This window comes from Cebidichthys violaceus, unplaced genomic scaffold (genome assembly GCF_023349555.1).
Source record: "Cebidichthys violaceus isolate CVI_PGR_0920_01 unplaced genomic scaffold, fCebVio1.0.p SCAF_39, whole genome shotgun sequence".
Lineage (NCBI taxonomy): Eukaryota > Metazoa > Chordata > Actinopteri > Perciformes > Stichaeidae > Cebidichthys > Cebidichthys violaceus.
In genome coordinates this window covers 745,749-765,597 of record NW_027176583.1, presented here as the reverse complement: position 1 = coordinate 765,597, position 19,849 = coordinate 745,749, and the positions used below count along the sequence as shown (strand labels likewise).

The 19,849-nt window shown below is 46.6% G+C and overlaps 1 protein-coding gene across 2 annotated transcripts in view; it reads right to left on the bottom strand.

Moving 5' to 3' along the window:
• mboat2a (membrane bound O-acyltransferase domain containing 2a) overlaps positions 1-19,645 on the bottom strand; it is a 31,971-nt gene extending 12,326 nt beyond the window's left edge. The window contains exons 1-3 of one of the 2 annotated variants that reach the window (XM_068726364.1): positions 19,551-19,645; positions 19,369-19,501; positions 3,918-4,063 (exon numbers count right to left, since the gene is read on the bottom strand). In XM_068726364.1, coding sequence (XP_068582465.1) covers positions 3,918-4,063; positions 19,369-19,501; positions 19,551-19,645 — 374 coding nt within the window. Of the gene's footprint in view, positions 1-3,917; positions 4,064-19,368 lie in introns of both variants that reach the window. The other variant, XM_068726363.1, reaches the window with a different exon arrangement.
• Between the last annotated feature and the right edge of the window lie 204 nt (positions 19,646-19,849).

The following is a 19,849-nucleotide window of genomic DNA, read 5'->3' as shown; positions in this document are numbered from 1 at the left end:
ACCGAAAAAAAACAACCTCCTTCAAAACACACGCCCCTTCCTTATAACAGACTTAGCTTACACTGTATTACCATCCACACCCTGCCATATAAAAAGAGGAAACGGCAGCATTGTAAAACCAGTCACACCATCAGACCATGTGAAGTCAGACCTTTGTCACCAGTAACGTGTCGTCTGCAGTCACAGGGCAGGATAGTGACAATCACCATCACACTGTGGTCTTAATTGATTTCCATGCCTTGTAGCTGCAAGCTTCCTTGCATCGCACCATTACAGCGACTTGTGCACGAGAGTGTGTGTGAGAGAGAGAGAGAGAGAGAGAGAGAGAGAGAGAGAGAGAGAGAGAGAGAGAGAGAGAGAGAGAGAGAGAGAGAGAGAGTGAGAGAGAGAGAGAGAGAGAGAGAGAGAGAGTGAGTGGTGTGTGTGTGTCTTGTCCGCCTCTCTCCCCTCCCGTGAAGCACGCACGCGGCAGCAGCAGCTACCAGATGGGTCTTTGAAGGGCACAGTGTGTGGCGCTACCGACGTCAGGCCCTCCAGGAGAGCAGAGATGCCACACTGCGTTAGTGGTGAGTCGACAAAGAGGGCAAGGGCGTCACGGGTCGGCCAGGGAACAGGGGAGCGCAAGCCGGGTGGATTAAAACCAACCGCTCAGCAAATACGAAATTAAGAACCGCAGCGATTGCCCGATGAAGGGAGAGGAAAGGTACGTCTCGAGACGTGTCCAACAGACCGAGATCTGTGGGCGTGTCCGCAAAACAATGCTGAAATGAGCCCCCCCCCCCCCCCCCCATTGACAGAGGAAACGTTTCAATGTTCAATGGTTTCCTCCAGTGACATTCAGAAAAGGAGCGCGAGCGTCTGACAGAGACGGAGAGCGTCCTAAAATAAACCAACACGCTGCAGCATCTGTGAGGCGGATCCTCTGGGGCTGCAGCCAGGGTGCCCTCTAAGAAACAACGGTGTGTGTGTGTGTGTGTGTGTGTGTGTGTGTGTGTGTGTGTGTGTGTGTGTGTGTGTGTGTGTGTGTGTGCGTGTGTATAAAAGGGTTCAAATACAAGTGTGTGCATAGATGCGTTCATGCGTTTCACAGGAGCAAGCTGCACTGTGCAGAAGCCGTTTTTTGGATCTGATAAACAATTTGCACACCGCACAGCTCTGATGTTTATCAAATAATTACGTCTTTTTGAGCCACTCATGGTAATCTCTGCATCGTTATGCAGTTTAGTATTGTTCAAATCAGACATTCAAGTGATAAGGAAACTATTATTCCTGTAATTAGAGTCTTAACTTGGAGCTCTGCACCAAACACAATAATGAGCAAACACTAAATGTGTTCAACGTATCTGCTGGTAGATATTTAAAGCAGCGTGTTCTCTTTAGCACATGAAACTCTCACAGAGACGCATATTTATTGATCGTTTGGTCCAAGATGTTACGATGGAGGCATTCTTCTAACTGAAGATTAATCTGACACAAAGTTAGGAGGGACATGATCAGAGTCCAGACGCGTGTAGATAACACCGTCTGTGTCACTGCAGAGCATTGTGGGATTTGTCGCGATGGGTTTGGTTCTCGTCTGTACAGAAGAACATTACGTCCCTTTACTTTTCTTTTGTTGCCCCTAAAACAGAACCACAGCTCAGTGAATACAGTCCAGGCATTTCACTTGTTATCTGACAAATCCTTTCAGCTCCTGATTTATTTTTTTTAAACACATATTTTGGCTGTAAATTGTGGCGACAATCTGGTGATCTTCATAACCCCACAATCCAATTCAACATCTCCACCGCTATTGTATATATTATATACTATTATATACACACTATACTCTACTTGATACTTGTTTTTCTCATGCATGCAGATTCATGATAACTGCGGTAAGGAGTAAACATTTACACCGGAGAAAAGGAATCGTAGTTTATTTAATGGGTTAAAACAGCTGAAGCACATGGAAACATACTCTCATGACCTTTAACCTCCTGAATTTCTGTTAAACAATGACACATGATGTGTGTAATAAGTGAAAGATCATCACGTCTCCCAGCCACAACACGGAACATGAGCCGCAGCTTCAGAGTCAGAGTCTGGTCACCTGTTACCCAATCACCAGGTAACAGTTCACCAGGTAACATTTCACCAGGTAACAGTTCACCAGGTAACAGTTTCACCAGGTAACATTTCACCAGGTAACAGTTCACCAGGTAACATTTCACCAGGTAACATTTCACCAGGTAACAGTTCACCAGGTAACAGTTCACCAGGTAACAGTTCACCAGGTAACATTTCACCAGGTAACAGTTCACCTGGTAACAGTTCACCTGGTTAGCATTTTCCCCACTAGCTGGACGTCTGGCTAATGGTTCCGAGGTTTGCCAACACACACACACACACACACACACACACACACACACACACACACACACACACACACACACACACACACACACACACACACACACACACACAGAGGCACTCTGCCAGAGGTACAGTGGGTTGTCTATTACAGGGCAATAGCTTCATAATTGGATATCCGTTACTGCTCGATCGACCCATTTGCTTTGGCGAGGATGAAGAGAACGAGGGACGGGGTGAGGGAGAATGTGGAGGGAGGGGGGGGCAGTGAGGAGGGAGGAAGAGGAGGATGATGATGACAGACAAGTAACAAACAAGGAACGGAGTGTAGGATGATGACCGGAGAACAAAAGCAGAGAAAAGTCGAGTGACGAATAACCTAAAAATAAGGATTCATGTGAACTCCAAACAACGATCGCCAATTATTAACGCCATGAGTAATAAATTAAAGTGGAAAATAAGTGGCGAGATTATTTGACTCTACTTTAACCTCTGTTACTCTAAACAGCTACAGTCCCTTCATGTTGTTCAGTAATGTTTAGACTTCATTCCCACAGATGACACCAAATAGAAGAAGAGCGTATGAATAACGTCAGACTGTAAATGAATATTATTGGTTAATGAATAATTAACACTGAAATTTAAAGCAGTCTATTATGCGCCTAATCAAATTCACGTTAAATGACACAATTAGCCAATTTGTTAATGCATATTTCTGCTTCATTAGTCTGTTTTAATTTTAAAAAAAATGATTACTCATTATAAAATCAAACCATGTAACTCATTAAGATTCAAAAATATATTTTAATTAGACACTATGAATGCCCTGAGATTTATTTTTCGTTCGACAAACGTATCAGCTCACTGCCTCATCATTCACCCTAACATATAACATGTAGTTATTACACAATGCGCAGTCTGAATGAAGCTCACACATGTAGCATGTTAGCATGCTGCTAACGCGCTCTGGAAGGCCAAATTCATCGTTTTCCATCAATTCACCATAAATGAATCCGCCCGTTTTTGGTTAATGAGTAAACAGTTGTGTGTATAAAAACCATCATGGTTTCCCGGAGCCCAATGTGACGTAGAGCTTAGAATCCTCACATTTGAGACGGTTGAATTAGCCAAAACGTGGCACAGTAGCTTAATAAACTATTCAAAAGTCAACAATCTGACAAATCCACCAATTGATTCAGATTTAGCTGAAATGTGAAGAAGAGGTTTTACGCAGAAGCGTTCTGGAATCACAGACTGAAAGTGCAATTAAACTTAAACTTTAATTAAACTCAAATTAAACTTCATTAAAGTTAATTACACAACATCTCCTTAACTGCATAACATGACATTTCATACACCAATACCAGAACCGTGAGATCAACAACGTCCTCTCAAACAATCCGCCAGCATCGTTACGTATTCACAATAGCATGGGACAAAAGAGTCCCACTAAAATTATAGTGTAGGAATACATTCTGAGGAAGTGAAGGAAAGGAAGGAAGGAAGGAAGGAAGGAGCAGAGAGTACAAAAGGACAGCGATGACGAGAGCGGAGGAGTGACTCACCAGCCGAAGCAGAACAGAGCCAAGTAGAAGCCCAGCAGCGTGGCCACCACATGTCTGATGAACGGACTGGTCTTACTGGGGTGGAGGTAGAGCCGGAACCACACGGCCATCAGCAGGGCGAACAGCTGACATGCCACGAAGTTAACCTGCAGGGCGGGACGCAAAAACACACAGATTAAATGAGGAATATCCCAAAAAAAAAAAAAAAAAGACCGCTGGAGCCGGGCCTAAACGCCAAGGTCCGGTTCAGAGGAGAATAGAACTGTGAGTCCCAGATCAGCGGCTTGAAATGAGGTTAATGGTCACCTTAGCAATCATACGGTAGTTATCCAGAGGGACAATACACACATGTATTAATGTGTTAATTCATTATAGATCAAGGCTACCAGTGGCCATCATACAGTTAACCAGACGTGCCTCTGTTTTAAAGTGTTTCATGTTAAATGTTAAAGGGCGGTCACTGATGACACTTGGTGTAAAGCATCAGATAAAAGACAAACTGAAGAATTGTTTTGGTCACTGTAATAAAGCTTCTATTATTCTCTATGACACGGTGACATTTTAACTGAGTCGGTGGGGATTGTTTTGGTAGATCAGTTCCAGCGCAAAGAACGACGAAACATCATTACAACAACACAAAACGCACAAACGCGTGAACGTGAACACATTCTGTTGCCGATCTGGCAACCACTATTGAAACGTAAGCGTTTGTATATGAATGTGTAAAGCTGGGGTTTGACGCCGCGTTTCATCTCCTAATGTCTCCAAAAAGGCCCAGAAAAGAGGCTTTAATCCAGACAATGGTGGATTGTACTGGAGGAGAACGGAAACCTCTCTGTTTGATTGCCAACACTTTATCTCCCCCATTCTGCACCATATGGAGCAAGATGGACACGAGGGACCATACATACACATATATACAAATACATAATATATATATATATATATATATATATTATATATCCGTCCTTCCAGCCAATAAACAGTGATGAGTCTGGGATGTTTGATGTTGATGTTGCTATTAAGGATCTATGTGTCCCGTGTGACTGAGCTATTGATCACTCTCATCATCAAACTACACACACACACACACACACACACACACACACACACACACACACACACACACACACACACACACACACACACACACACACACACACACACACACACACACACACACACACACAGTAAAAGCTTCCAGATTTATTTCTCCATTTGCCGACTCGGCCCTCCCTGCCTCCGACATAGAAATAGAGAAGGAGTAGAAGAGACATCTTTATGTGAGCCGTTGGGACCGTTTGTAGGGAGTTAACTTCTCCATGAACTGAACTGACTGACGGAGTCAGGCACTCGCTGTAAACACTAGCAGTGGAGGAACGTTAAGAATTACATATAGAGAGTCAGAGTCAAATTTAACATGTTTTTAAATCTCGACTCTGCGGTCGTATGTTGGTCGGTTACCGTGAACGTCTTTTTATCAAAGGGCTGATTCGGAACAGGAGACACATGACTAGCTGGAAAAGAACATTACACTAAAGACCGTAAAAGGTGAAAGTCCTCCACTAAGAACCCTTCATGTTTGTTTGATGTCCCGTTCAGCGATGCACGTCTGGAGGCACAATGGCCCGACCGTGTATATAGGTCATGTTAACAGATCCGTCTGGCCAGTAAGCGGCGAAAAAGGCTACAGACACCAAGAGCTCCATCCATTATCTATGGATCCTGCATGATTAATGAGGGAGAAAGAGGGACGGATATAGCCGCAAGTATGCGGGTCCTTTAGGCCGACAGATTAAACAACAAATCATGTGCGGCATTAGCCTGAGTCTATCATATCAGAGGGCATTTGGCAGCGAATGTTGGGGTTTACACACACACACACACACACACACACACACACACACACACACACACACACACACACACACACACACACACACACACACACACACACACACACACACACACACACACACACACACACACACACCAGGAGCCAGCCTCTTTCGTTGTTCCGTTATTGTCATGGCCGGTGTTATTCTGTCTGCTAAAAGCAAACAATCACTAGTCGTCACCGCGGTTTGTTTGCGATCAAGGTGTGTCACTTTAAGTGCAAACAGCGCTTTATATGGCATCTGAAAGCACACTGCCAGTCACCTATTTTGGCTGTTGTGGATCAAAGGCAAACAACCCAACCCCCCCCCCCTTACATGTGTGCCGGTAAACGTTAGTGATTATACAGACTCAACCGTGAGTGATCCAGAGAGCAGGCCTCGCTTCAGTCCACATTGATTTCATCCTCCTTCCTGTGAATATCAAGAGTGTTGCTGATTCACTTTGGGCAATCTCTAGAGTAAGACATCTTTTACAAAATTAGACACGGGTTCAAATCCCCCCCCCCCTCCTTTTTAAAGTGCCAAACAGAGGCACGCGCCAGACAGTGAGATGGTTTACAGCACGAATCGAGCTTTCCTGTTCAGAGAATCAACAGATCGCAGACAAACAGCGTCTTAATAAGCGTGCCTCTGGTATTTCATGAATCAGAAATTCTAATGAAACTTATGAACTCGTTGATCTTCCACTTCCGCCTGTAAGACATCAACACGCTGCTTTGAAAGGAAGGAATTTTACGTGGAAGCCTGGAAGGGCGTGACGGAGGAGCGGTATTGTTCAGAATCAATGATGAAGCCACCTGCTATGTAGTCCAGAGCTCTATTAAAGGAAACATGATCAGAATGTGAACAGGTAGGCACACGCCCACAAGTGCACTGACTGGCACATCATGAGGAGCGGCTGCTTTGCTAACTGGTCATTTCATTTCAAATTAAGATCCACAAAAACCGTCTCTTTTACAGTACATTACGGTCATTTAGCAGACGCTTTTATCCAAAGCGACTTACAATTCAGTATCTATGTAGACGCAGCTATGGGGGTTAAGTGTCTTGCTCAAGGACACATTGACGTGAGACTAGAAGAGGGGATCGAACCGCCGACCCTCTGATTGAAAGGCGGCCCTGCTCTCCACTTAGCCACGGTCACCCGACGCTTTTAAGACTAACTTCACACCTCGCCGTATCTCTCACCGCCATGTTAGGAGTCAGAGTCACGTCAGCTCGGGTCAGAGAGAGAGAGAGAGAGTTGCTTTTTAAAAACAAGGTAGATGACGGCGTTTCAAATTATTCACGGCTGCTGAGACGTCACAGTGTTCACCAGTGTTCACCAGTGTGGTTTTCAACGGACATAAATCCCCAACAGTCAAACTGCTATGGCAGGTTGACGTGAGAGATTAACTGTTTCTTTCTCCCGAGCAGCAGTTAGACCACACGCCAGGCCGCTCGCTACATTCCACTCGCATGTGATTCTACGCCGTGCTCTCGCATTAAGGACGCCTCCCGCCTAAATGCAATGAATTGTGGGAATTTGTAGTAAGCGCCACCGCCGCCGCCACCGCCTCATGGGTGCATGCTGCACTAATGTTGGGTAATACGCTGCGTGACAAAGAAGACTAGAACACCTGAAAGTCAGCAATATCATCCTCCATATTTGCAGGATTTGTTAAAGGACTAAAGGCTAAATGTGTCCCCCCCCCCCCCCCCCCCCGTCCCAGTGATGGGATAGTGGATTACTGAATAAACATTTTTGCAATAGACGCGCTCCTGTGCCAGGGTGCCTTGTTTATTCATTCATAATACATGGAGCTGCTCCTCCATTATTGATTCAGCGTGAAGTGAAGCTCACCCTGGGGTACGACGCTCTCTTTTTGTTTCAGAACGTAGACGGCCGGATCTCTGTGGTGCTGCAGAACCGTTAGTGAGAGAGTCACGGCGATAAGAAAGAGACGCCGCTTTGGATAAATGCGCTGCAGCAAACCCACTGAAACGTGTCACCGGCAGAGAGAAACGACACCTCAACAGAAACGACGGCAGGAGCAAAAACATTGAATCTTAGGGTTCAAACCAAACCCAGGCCCGTCTACAGAAGTCCACTCTCACTCCCGTCTGATAAACTCAACCACAGTTTGCTTGGCAGAGGACGGAGGGCATTCTTCCTCCCGTCTCACCCGTTCACAAACCCCCGCTGAGACAATATTTACTCAAGCCAATCCCAACAGGCTCGGTGAGGACACGCCCTGCAGCCTCAGCGGGAGCTCTCTCTCTCTCTCTCTCTCTCTCTCTCTCTCTCTCTCTCTCTCTCTCTCTCTCTCTCTCTCTCTCTCTCTCTCTCTCTCTCTCTCTCTCTCTCTCTCTCTCTCTCTCTCTCTCTCTCTCTCTCTCTCTCTCTCTCTCTCTCTCTCTCTCTCTCTCTCTCTCATCTCGATACCAGACGACAAGAGTGTTAGCGGATCGATCGCGTGGATCGGGGAGACGGACAGCATGCAGATGTTGGTTAGCGCTTAAGGGGCAGTGTGAGCTGTCAGGCAGCTCCTCGTGGCAGCTGTGGCACACGGGCTCAGCTCGGCTTTAAGAAGCTTCATTAAAGGCCGACACACACACACACACACACACACACACACACACACGCACGCACGCACACACGCACACACCGGCAAAGGGAAAGAAGCTGAAGGGCAAAGGGGGGAGGAAGTTATTGTGGTTTGGGTGGAAGACGGAGATAAGCCAGCTTCCTGAACTTCATCGTTGGGAGAAGCACAGTGTGCACGCCTCCGTCTGTGTGCAGGAGAGGAACATGGAGGCCCTCAGGGCGGGAGCACTGCTCATGTTCATGTCACTCTCACATAATTTCAAACTTTTCATTCATCATTTTTAACGTCGGCCACCCGTTGCTTTCTTCTTCTTCTTCTTTGTGTGTTTGTCCGGGAAATTAGCACCGAAAGAAGTGATCTTTACGACAACGTTTGAACGACACGCTGGAGAGCAGCTGCCGCCAGGTTGTGAAAGAAAAAAAGGAAGGAGTCATGGCGCTGGAGGGAACAGAGGATGAGTCACGTTTCCTCTGGGCTTTGCTTCCCATTTCCTTTTCTGTACAAAACAAGAGCAAGAATCTACAGCCGCGGCTCTTTGAGACCGTTCGCAGGCACAGCTGTGCTTTGAGCTAAATGCTAACATCAACATGATTAACTCACAATGGCGACGCCGACACGCCGATGTGTAGCGGGCTTAATGTCTGCCGCGTACACATTTTAATTTAGAGCGCGGCGTGCCAGCATTCGCTGATTAACACGCTGACATTTGCAAATTAGCGCTACACACGAAGTACAGCCGAGGCTGAAGGGGGATGGCATTAGTTCTGCGGTTATTTGATCAGGAACCAAAAGTACTACATAAGAGTACAATTCGGTGGTCCGAGGGAAAGAGCGGCATCTCCATCCATGGAGCAAGTGTGGCTAAAAACAAACAAAGAGTATCAAAGCGTTCTATGATCCTAGAAAGGATTAATCTAGTAGTCTAAAAAAAAAAACATGACTAACCTTTACTAGTCTGTGTGTGTGTGTGTGTGTGTGTGTGTGTGTGTGTGTGTGTGTGTGTGTGTGTTTCCCATGTACACGGAGATAAACATCTCAATGAAACTGGCTTGTTGAGTCTGACCTGTTCTCTGTAGGACACCTTGCCCATGGGAGAGCTTCTTGCTGGGTAATGACTGCCACTCCTTTAATACGCACACACACACGCACACACACCTCTCTCTCTTCTGTCCTCCTCCTGTTCATGGTCCATGTTTAGCACCAGAGACTAAAATAGTCCCTGTAGCAGAGAGCAGCATGAGGCTCCTATCCAGGCCTTACTCACAGGTGACTGGTGGGTGCCTGTCGGTGTGCCTGTGTGCCTACATCTGTTTGTGTGTCTGCACAAAGTGGGAGATAAATTTAGACAGTCATTAGCATAAAACCCTTTTTTTTTTTTTTTTTTTTCCATGTCATTAAGTCACTACCCCTCCTCCCCACACACACACACACACACACACACACACACACACACACACAGTGTGACGCCACCATCCTGTTCTGCACGGTCTTATTTCATTTTCATCAGCTGTAGTCCACAGTGATTCACGGTGCTGCTGCCAGCGTGGAGGAGGGACTCAAAGCCTTGAAGTTAAACTCAACTGGTGTCACAGAATTAGCTGTGGAGCATATATATATATATATATATATATATATATATATATATATATATATATATATATATATATATATATATATATATATATATATATATATATATATATATATATATATATATATATATATATATATATATATATATATATATATATATATATATATATATATATATATATATATATATATATATGGTATACCACAGATACTGTCCTGATCCTCCTCAGAGGGTACTGTAGCGTATACACAAACCTGTTGTCAGCAGTTTTCATGCTTTGGAGCATTGATGTCTAATTCCAGCAGAGGATTAAAAACAGCCGATGACAGAAAGTGTCTGCAAATGTTAGAAGATGTGTGATTGGAGCAGAGAGCGAGAAAGAGACTTCAGGCTGCAGAATATCACACAAGGACATACGAGTGTGTGCAGCAATACATTTAGCCCTCGATCAAAAACGTGAGAAAGAAATAAAAGGTTCGACAATTTGACAAAGTTCTTCCCCTTTAAGTCAAGTCACAAGCCTGTCTGCTGAATGAAACTGTGAACGCATGAAGCCCATGCTTGGTTGGATGGTTGTGTGTTCACACAGAGGCAACCGTAGATTGACTACAATCAATGAAAGGCTAAATATGTCTGTGTCGATGCTACAGAGCATGAGAGAAGTGCCACAGTGATACGAGTGGAGCACAAAGAGAAGCAGAGCGCTCAACGCCCAACGTCTCTCTGATCCACAGAGCCCAGCCAGGCTCTACGGTCAGGCCCGGCTATTAATAGCCAAACAATCAGCCGTTCCCCACAAGGTAGCCAGCAGCACTGGGCCAGAACCACGCTCACAATGTGTGTGTGTGTGTGTGTGTGTGTGTGTGTGTGTGTGTGTGTGTGTGTGTGTGTGTGTGTGTGTGTGTGTGTGTGTGTGTGTGCGCTTACTTGAAACACATGAACCCGACTCAAGCAAAGATTACAGGGCTGCTGTGAGCGGTCACCCTGGTGCCCGTTGTGTTGACTTGATATAACGTTATCAGAACCGGATGCATTAACATCAGAGACGAGTGACCTGTGTACAGTGTGTACATACAGTGTGTACGTACAGTGTGTTACCATGTCAACGCAGAAACAAACAGAGCAACAGAAGTACATAAAAAGACAATGTGTTCCGATAGAAACGGTCCTGTGGGCCTTTGCGGAGCCACCCGGGTGTCTGTCTCTGATCTTTCTAGTACTGTCTCTTTAAATTTCTCAACGAGCTTCGTTTGCCCCTTTCGCGATACGTTCGACTCCCAGCAAACACCCGTCGGCTACGAGAGACTCACCGGCGTCGTGACGCAGAGACGGACAAACAGAGAGTGGGGACGGAAATATATTTATTTAGGAAACAGTCTGAAGTGGGTCTGAAAGAAAGAAGCGGTCCGTTCCACAATGACAGCGTTTTGCAGCAGATGAACTAAATCACCGCCGACTGATTACGTCATCTATTAGAAACGCAGTGTTCGTGCTGCACAACTCGTCCACAGTGCCGAATACTGTGACTGCATAAAAACACAAAACAAGGAGCTTCGTTTGAGATGCACATAACTCTTAGCAAACGCCTGCCAGCTGCGCGGCCATTTGATCGAGGACACGACTCGCAAGGAGAGAGGGACGGAGATGCCTTTGGAGCCGACCCAGACCTGCGAGCAGATACTGCTGCTGGTTCCTTGGGTGTCAGAGTGACGTCAGAGAAAAAGAATGACCACATAATCCAGCAGACTATGTGTAAGACGGTCACGAGGACACCCAGCACATGTGGACAAAAGCAGGGTGAAGACGTCGCCCACGTCTCTTCTCCTGCACATACTTTTACTGCAGTTGTTATTCAAAAACATTGAAGCTGATTTGTAGAAGAACAGATGTGAACGTGCTGCATCGAGTCGATGATTGTAAATGACTCAATGATCGAGTCAAGTTCCTTCAAGTTCTTCTGCTCCTTCTGCAAAGTGCAACGAGCCTTTACTTTGGCGGTGCGTTGTCATCTCATGCTCTGAAACTGAAACCAAAGGGGGGGGGAATCCTCTCTTCTAACATCCATAACTCACCGTTTGTAGACGACAGCCTGTACATTAGAGGTACATAAGGTCTTACATTTTCTACAAAGGGTGAGGAAAGAAACTACAACGTCTACAAGGGATCGGTGGAAGAACGACGGGGTGAAGAACTGCCTACTTTCAACTTCTAACGTAAGAATGGAAATCCATAGTTTGTCTATTCTCTAATTGGTTCTTCTTCTGTCGTCCTGTGGTCTAAAACCCAAAAGGCAAGAACCACCGCTGGAAATATAAAAGCATCTTTAATGAATATTAAGCCACCGTGGGAACTACTTTCATTCATTTGCATCCAGAAGAGCTGGATAGATGTGTCAGAGCGGCCCGCAATATCTGAAGGCCCAGCCTTCAACAACACGAGGTGTCATATCCTGCAGGAAGCACTACGAGAGCCTGCAGAGGAACGCTGTGATCAGCCACTGAAAGACTTTGCAACAGTAGTTAGTATGTAGAGAGGGAACGGCGTCGATTCCAGAGAAGAAACTATTCCCAGCGTTGGCAACCACCACCTCGATGAAGGAAAGAAAAAAAGAAAGAAAAAGGAAGCAGTCAGTTGCTACGATACAGCCCAGAATATGCAAACGTCCAAAGAGTGAGGAGACGACCTTTAAACGGCAGATCTCCACAAATTACTTTGCACTTTGGCAAGAATGTGCAGTCGAGTGCTCGGTCGGAAGCGTTGATCGCCCGCAGTGAAAAATCCACTCCAAACCCGGTGCTCAAAACTTCCCGATAACGCTCAAGTAGCAGACGTGAATATGACACAAAAGGCTGAGGGGTTTTTTTTTCTGTCATCTTGCAGAATATTGTAAATGCTAAGCTAGTGTTACATAAGCGTGTTAAGCAACGGACTTCTTTTTTTGTGCAGGCAGGCTGAATGTTCTGTGGTTGTTCTACTGCTCGGGTGCGTCACGACTGACGGGGATCTACTTCCCCAACTGTGAGTGGAGTTCATGAGCATTTCTTACAGCCGGGAACAGGAGTCAACAAACGGGTTGACCAACCGCAGGTCGGCCGTGGGAACGCACGCTCGTTCTAAATCATTCACAAGTTGTAGTTCTTGAAGATCAATGCTCAGATGGACCGTTTCATCGGCCCTTCTGAGCATTGATCCGCTGAGCGGTGAGGTGGCAGAGGCCCGCTGGACACAGCCCGTCTTGCTCCTGTGAAGGTGAATCGGCCGACTTACATCAACGGAATCACAAGCGGCACCGATGCATATTCATGTCCGCTCATTCATATCGGATGCATCTCCCTCATCCCATTGGACCGCTGGCCGAGCACAGTGAACAACAGCTGGTTCACATCAGAGACTACAGACCTTCAGTCCCGTGATCACATAGACCCTTTACAGAAATGTGTCGGCTCTTGTGTTCAGTGTCTAACGACTACAAACGCGTCAAAATGAAGGGGGACGGCCCCGTCAAACCCAAACCTTCTGAGGCTCGTTGGCGTTCACCTTCAGTCGACAACATCGCACACGTCTAGTTGCTTGAGCCGTTAAAAATGGTTCCCTGAGAAAAGGTTCTCCGTGCCACGCAAACGTTAAACTGGGACTCTTAAGCCCACAGTGCAGGCTTTATTAAGCACAGGAACAGTGAAAGGAACAGCTCCTTCCTATCTCCAGGCCACGGTCAAGCCTTACGCCCCCGCCCGACCACTTCGCTCTGCTGCCTCGGGGCGATCGGTCGCCCCGTCGCTCAGAGGTCCTGGCGGCCGATCGACCCGGTCACGGCGGTTTTCTGTCCTGGCCCCACAGTGGTGGAATGAACTTCCCACTGACGTCAGGACAGCGGAGTCGCTGCCCATCTTTCATCAGGCTGAAGACCCACCTCTTCAGGAAGTGCTACCCTGAGCCTTCCACTTAGCGCTTATTGTTTTCATACTAGCTTGTTGCACTTGTTGTATTCGTATTACTTATAGCACTAACTGTTTCTCTTGGTTCTGCACTTTGGCTCTGAGTTATGCTCTGCTTCAGGCTCTTAGATGCCTGTTTGGAAAAGGAAACGTACTTATGACTTCTGGTGACTAGTAGTTCTTTTGATTACCAATGTTGAATGCACTTATTGTAAGTCGCTTTGGATAAAAGCGTCTGCTAAATGACTGTAATGTAATCTGTAATGTAACAAAATCCACCCTCGTAACTCCACGCCATTAGCGACGGAACTAATGAGTTATTAAGCTGAGTCATGTGTCCACTTTTGGAGCGCCGCAGAGTGCAAAGAGTTCCCGGTCCATGTGTTGTGTTCCATCACAATACTGCTTCTTCCTTCCATAATGCACAAACATATCTGGACTTTATTGATACTTTATTGATACCACGGCTGCATTTGTCATGAGTAGGAAATGAGCCAACACTCGCTAACAGCACAGGATAAGGAACCAGGAAAATAAACACCAAGAACATGCTTCATTTTTCCAGAAACACCAATTTTTTTTTTTACTTTCAAGCTTATCTATTTTAATACTACGTAATGAGCCATGATCACTCAATACAGAATATTTATCTTCATCCTAGACAAAGTATTACACAATGCTATTTGTGCTGAGTAAACACAGCCGAGGGTCCAAGGACGGAGGATGTTGTGCGCTTTGCGATTGCTGATATTGGGCTGTACAAATAAAGTTGACATTATTGAATTGAAATGTGCGTATCGGCCACTCCTCCTCCACGATGAAGGCTTCAACGTCACACAGACGAGCCTCATTTAGCACATGATCATAAAGCCCCCCCCCCCTTTATGAAGATCCGTTTGCAACCGTTGCTTCGACCGCCCAGTAATGTTAACAACAGAGCCAAGTTCTTTCCATATCCCCCTGGAGAAATCACACGCGCTCGTCTCCATTGTGTACTATAATAACGGCAGCAGCCAGCAGTGATCCATTAGAGAGAGCTGAGGGGGAAAAGAAATCAATTGGAGGCATAAGACTCCCCAGAGAGAGACAATTAAAGACAAAAGGGGAGGAGGGAGGGGGGGGCGGCAGGGGAGCTCTGACAAGACCCCAGGGCTTAAAAAGTGAGATCAGCTGAGCGGTCCCAAGCCAGGGGCTTTGGGGACTCAAGCCAGCAGCAGGGGACCTCAGAGGGAAGCCAAGTCGGCATTCTTCAGGCCAAGCTCCCCAAAAAACCTGAAGAATGCTGACATCAGCACTAATGAGATGCATGTTCTGATGGTTCTGACATCCAGAGATATCCTGACGTTACATGGATTTTTATTTAAACTCATTTCAACCGAGCCATTCGGCGTGTTCCGGTACGAGACGGTCGTCGCCGACAGCGGGGGAATTGTCAGCGGATAAAAAAAAAAAAAAAAAAAAAGGAAAGCTGGGAGTCAAACCCCCGGCACCGGGTGGGCTCAGGGGCCTACAGCACAATGGGCCAGGGCAGAAAGCAGCAACAACAACAAAAGGGGGGCTTGTTATCGTGATGAAAGACGTGGCCCGTCCACCGAGACAAACGGCAATCCAATATATGTCACATGAACAGAAGGCCGATTGTACGGCAGGCCTTTTGTGACCGCAGGACGCACGGCAAAGCACCGGCCGAGCGCTGCGAGCCGCATCGTTAGACGTCACCGGAGCGCTGGAAGAAGGACGCTTACCGCCCGCTCCTAAAGAGAGGCATTAAAAAGGGACGGAATTATGGAACACAGGAGAGACAGCAACGCTCCGGTTAGGGGACAGAGTGTCTCAGTATGAAGAGGAGGGGATGTAGTCCTCAAAATACAGCCAGTCCACGACAATATTCAGCTTTTTAAAAAGGTCACTGCTGACAGTAAAAACATGACATCATCCAAAGGACTCCACTGATCCGAAGAGAACCAAAAAGGGTTAGAAGTATGTCAAAGAAATCACGGCGAGGACAAAGAAACCTCACATCAGGAGGAGATCGTCCAGCCGACGATACGGTGCCGGTGGACGCTTCCACGCCGCCGGGTCAAAACCACCTTTAATCTGGAGCGTCCGACACGTCCAACAAAAGACACAGTATACCGTCTCATACAATAAAAAGAGAGGCCGTGTGTCAGTCGCTCAGAGACAATGAAGAGCAGCGCAAACAAACATGGAGCTGTGAAGGCTCATTGTGGATGTGTGAAAAAAAAGGGGCCAGTGGTGAGAGACGACGGGGAGCCCAGCTGCTGCTTGTTGAAACAGCTGCAGCTGTGGCAGGACTTCACAGCTGATGCTACAAATGAGCTGCAAAAGTCCCGTCCCAGAGGAACCCGACCTCTCAAGATCAATAACGAAGACGAGGCTAACCTAGTCTTCTAACCTCGCTCTGAATTATTAAATAAAAGAAGCCACGTTTCTGACGCTTTCAGGGGGGGTTGTTTGAGTCATGCAGTCTTGATTTCCTGTCATAAAATAGCGCAATGTTTGGAACCAGGCAACACTTGATGACCGTGAGGCATCAGGTTGTACGAGTCAACTGGTTTCCAGATTTCAGTCTGAAACTCGATATCTTGCTTCATGACGCCTTGGCCTGTTGGCTGCATTGTTGAGAGAACTAAGAGAAGTTATCGTTTGCGAAGGCCAGTGGAGAACAAGTGGGTGTTTAAGCTCGAGATGGGGGGGGGGGGGGGGGGGCATTAACATGTCAAGGATATCCTTGATGCACGCTGTCAGGTTAATGTCTTCAAGGCTAAGAGCAGCACTTCATACTGAACACGGCCTTCACTCCACAAGGTTTACGAGAAGCAGATGAAAAGAGCTCAAGACGAGCACATCCGGGCCAGACGCGGCTTGGGATCCGACTGTGTAATTTGAGCCTAATATATATATATTTATTTATATACACATCTTTCACACCAGAACCCCTGAACCGGAGCGGGTGAACATAGAGCACAGAAAACGCAGGAGGACTTATTAGTCAAAGTAGTATCGGCGTGATACTGAGAGGACAGGCTGAGAGAGAGAGAGAGAGAGAGAGAGAGAGAGAGAGAGAGAGAGAGAGAGAGAGAGAGAGAGAGAGAGAGAGAGAGAGAGAGAGAGAGAAAGAAAGGAGGAGAAGGAGAATGTCAGTTCACATTTCACAGCTCCCATTATAGCTCCGACACAAGGCCAGTGCGCAGGCCCGTCTCCCCCGTGGGATGCACACAGTCCGACATACACCACAGCAGCTCCATGAAGAGGAGCGTCGGTGTCTGCCGGGCCACACGGATCACACCGCATCCCAGTGAATGTATTGAGTTCTGTGGCGTCGACGCCGGCTCTGGCTCCCAGCAGGGGCACCCAGTTGGCAGGAAGCTAACAAACCACACATGGGTGACACCTGTCCAACAAGAGAGGGGGGAGGGGGCGTGGCCCTGGATTATTATTCAAAGAGAGAGAGACACAACCAAGCACAGTCAGGAGAGAGAGAGTGTCTCTCTCCTGGAGTCCATTCAAATATTCAAAACAAACAAAAAGACACTCCTTGCTTACTGCACGCCTCTGACTACAGTGCTCTGACACTATAAAAGGTAAAGGGCACGAAGAGCGTCTGGACACGAAACACGCCGTGCAAAAACTAGTGTTGACGACTCAAGCAAATGACCAGAATTAGCAATGCAGCTCAGAACTGTTCTGTCGCTACTTTAGTAATGTAAAAGTAGCCTCGTGCTAATGATGTCACTGTGGTTGTGCTCTGCAGACGATCTCATATATACGTGTCGGCTGTGTGTCCTTTTAATGAGCTTTCCTTCCACCCAGTTACAAACAGCACATTATAATAATCATTCTAATAATCATACTTCTATTTCACACGATGGGGTCGTTCCCCTCTTTAGAGGCGATGAATGCACTCCATCTCCTTGCCAAGTTTAGAGAATGAGAGGAAGTCTCCACCGAGCAACGTCCCCGATTTTGAACATTACATTTCACTTTTTCACGTGCAAACTTTTACTATCACACGTCCCAACCACACACACACACACACACACACACACACACACACACACCTTTCTAGTCTCAGGTGTGCACAACAAGGCTCTGCTGAGGTCCAGCGGTGGGGGGGGGGGGGAAGTGAGTCATGAGGAGAAGGAAACAGGCTCGTCTGTATGTGACCTCATGCTGATGAAGGAAGAGGAAAGGACACCAACCAGTGATTCTGAAGGTGATGACACAGCGCCAAGACGCACAGCAAACAATGACGCCGGCATTATCAGATTGTTGCATCTATATTTGGTCAATTACGGGGACACGACTGCGGATTCCCTGAACTGGAAAAACTTACGTTTAATTCCATTCTTTCAGTACAAGAGACACCACAACCACAACAAGATATGTTAGCATGTGGCCGACACATTGTAGGTACCAGGACAATAAACAACAAAAGGACATTTAAAGATGCCACCATGTTAACACGAGCCAAATCACAAAGTAACTGGAAGAAACCACTACTGTAAAGATGGGATATTATATCCTTCCCTCAGTGGCACTTCATATAAAAGAAAGCCTGATCCGTGCGGACATGACTAGACGCTTCACCTCAGGCTCCTCTGGTGAGCGATGAAATCATTGATATGGAAATGTTCTTTGCATACATGCACGTGCTGTGGTTTAGGTGTGGTGCCTATGAATGTGAACGTGCACACGGTGTATTTGCGATACAAACTTTTGGACACACACACACACACACACACACACAGTGCAATGGGAGTCCTGATGAGAAGAAGAAGAAACAAAAAAACTACCAGTAGCTAATATAATCCAGACTATAATCTGTCCTACGGTGGTCGCCCAACCCATTGCAGCGCCGCTTGAAAACGCGAAAAGACAAGAGAAAGTGTGGCGCCCCGTGTCGATACAAGTGAGCACGAATCTCGATCATTTCACATGAAACGAGTCGTTCGTATTCCCAGCAGTTGAGGAGAAACACTGCGGCCTATAAACGTCCCTTACTCACTATCCCAGGGCTAACTTCAAGCGGAGCGTTTGGGAGAAATTCAAACTAGTGAATCCAGATTATAGCGGTGATCTGATGTAAAGCAGATCAAAGGGCTCTCTTTGTCGGACTCCGGCCGGAGAACCGCTGGATTAGGTTGTGCGCATCGATGGGGAAAGAGACAAAAAAAAGGGCATTAGCTGCGGTGTGTAGCTTCTCGTTTTCAGTCAACCCGCAATGTGTGAATGCTAGGCTAACCGTTTGGAGAGAATATAGCGCTGCGCATCATCAGCCTCTGCTAACGTTGCGTGCAGCGATATGCTAGCTGCTCACAATGGATGTGCTGTGTAAAAAAAACAAAAGGTGTTATCAAGTCAGAGAGGCTCGTGGATTTTATACCTTCTTCTTATTAAAAAAAAGAAACATACCTGGTCAACGGGGAGATTGATAATTTCGCTGATTGGCTGCAACAGAGTGGATCCAGTGCATGATGCAGCCGTTTGGGTAGCCATGCTTGGTCGGTGTCCGTAAATCCTTTCTCTCTCTCCTTTCTCTCTCTCTCTTTCTCTCTCTCTCTCTCTCTCTCTCTCTTCTCCTTCCTCCGGTTCACTTATCTCCCCTCTCGGCGTTTGCGATGATAAATGCACTGATGCCGCTGCTGCTGTTGTTGCGAAGGGCTGGACGGTTGTCATCCACAGCGCACATCCAATCAAAGAGTGCACAGCCGCGACGAGATAGTCGCCGCTTGACCACTTTCTCCTCCGTCTGACGTCATGTTAGGAACACCGGACGTCGTGTTTTTAGCTAGGAGTTGGCGCGAGGGCCTCACACTTTAAAACAATTGTTTTATGTGTATTTTAATTATTACGAGGGGGACGTTTTAGGTGATACCAGCCTAAACTTCTAATA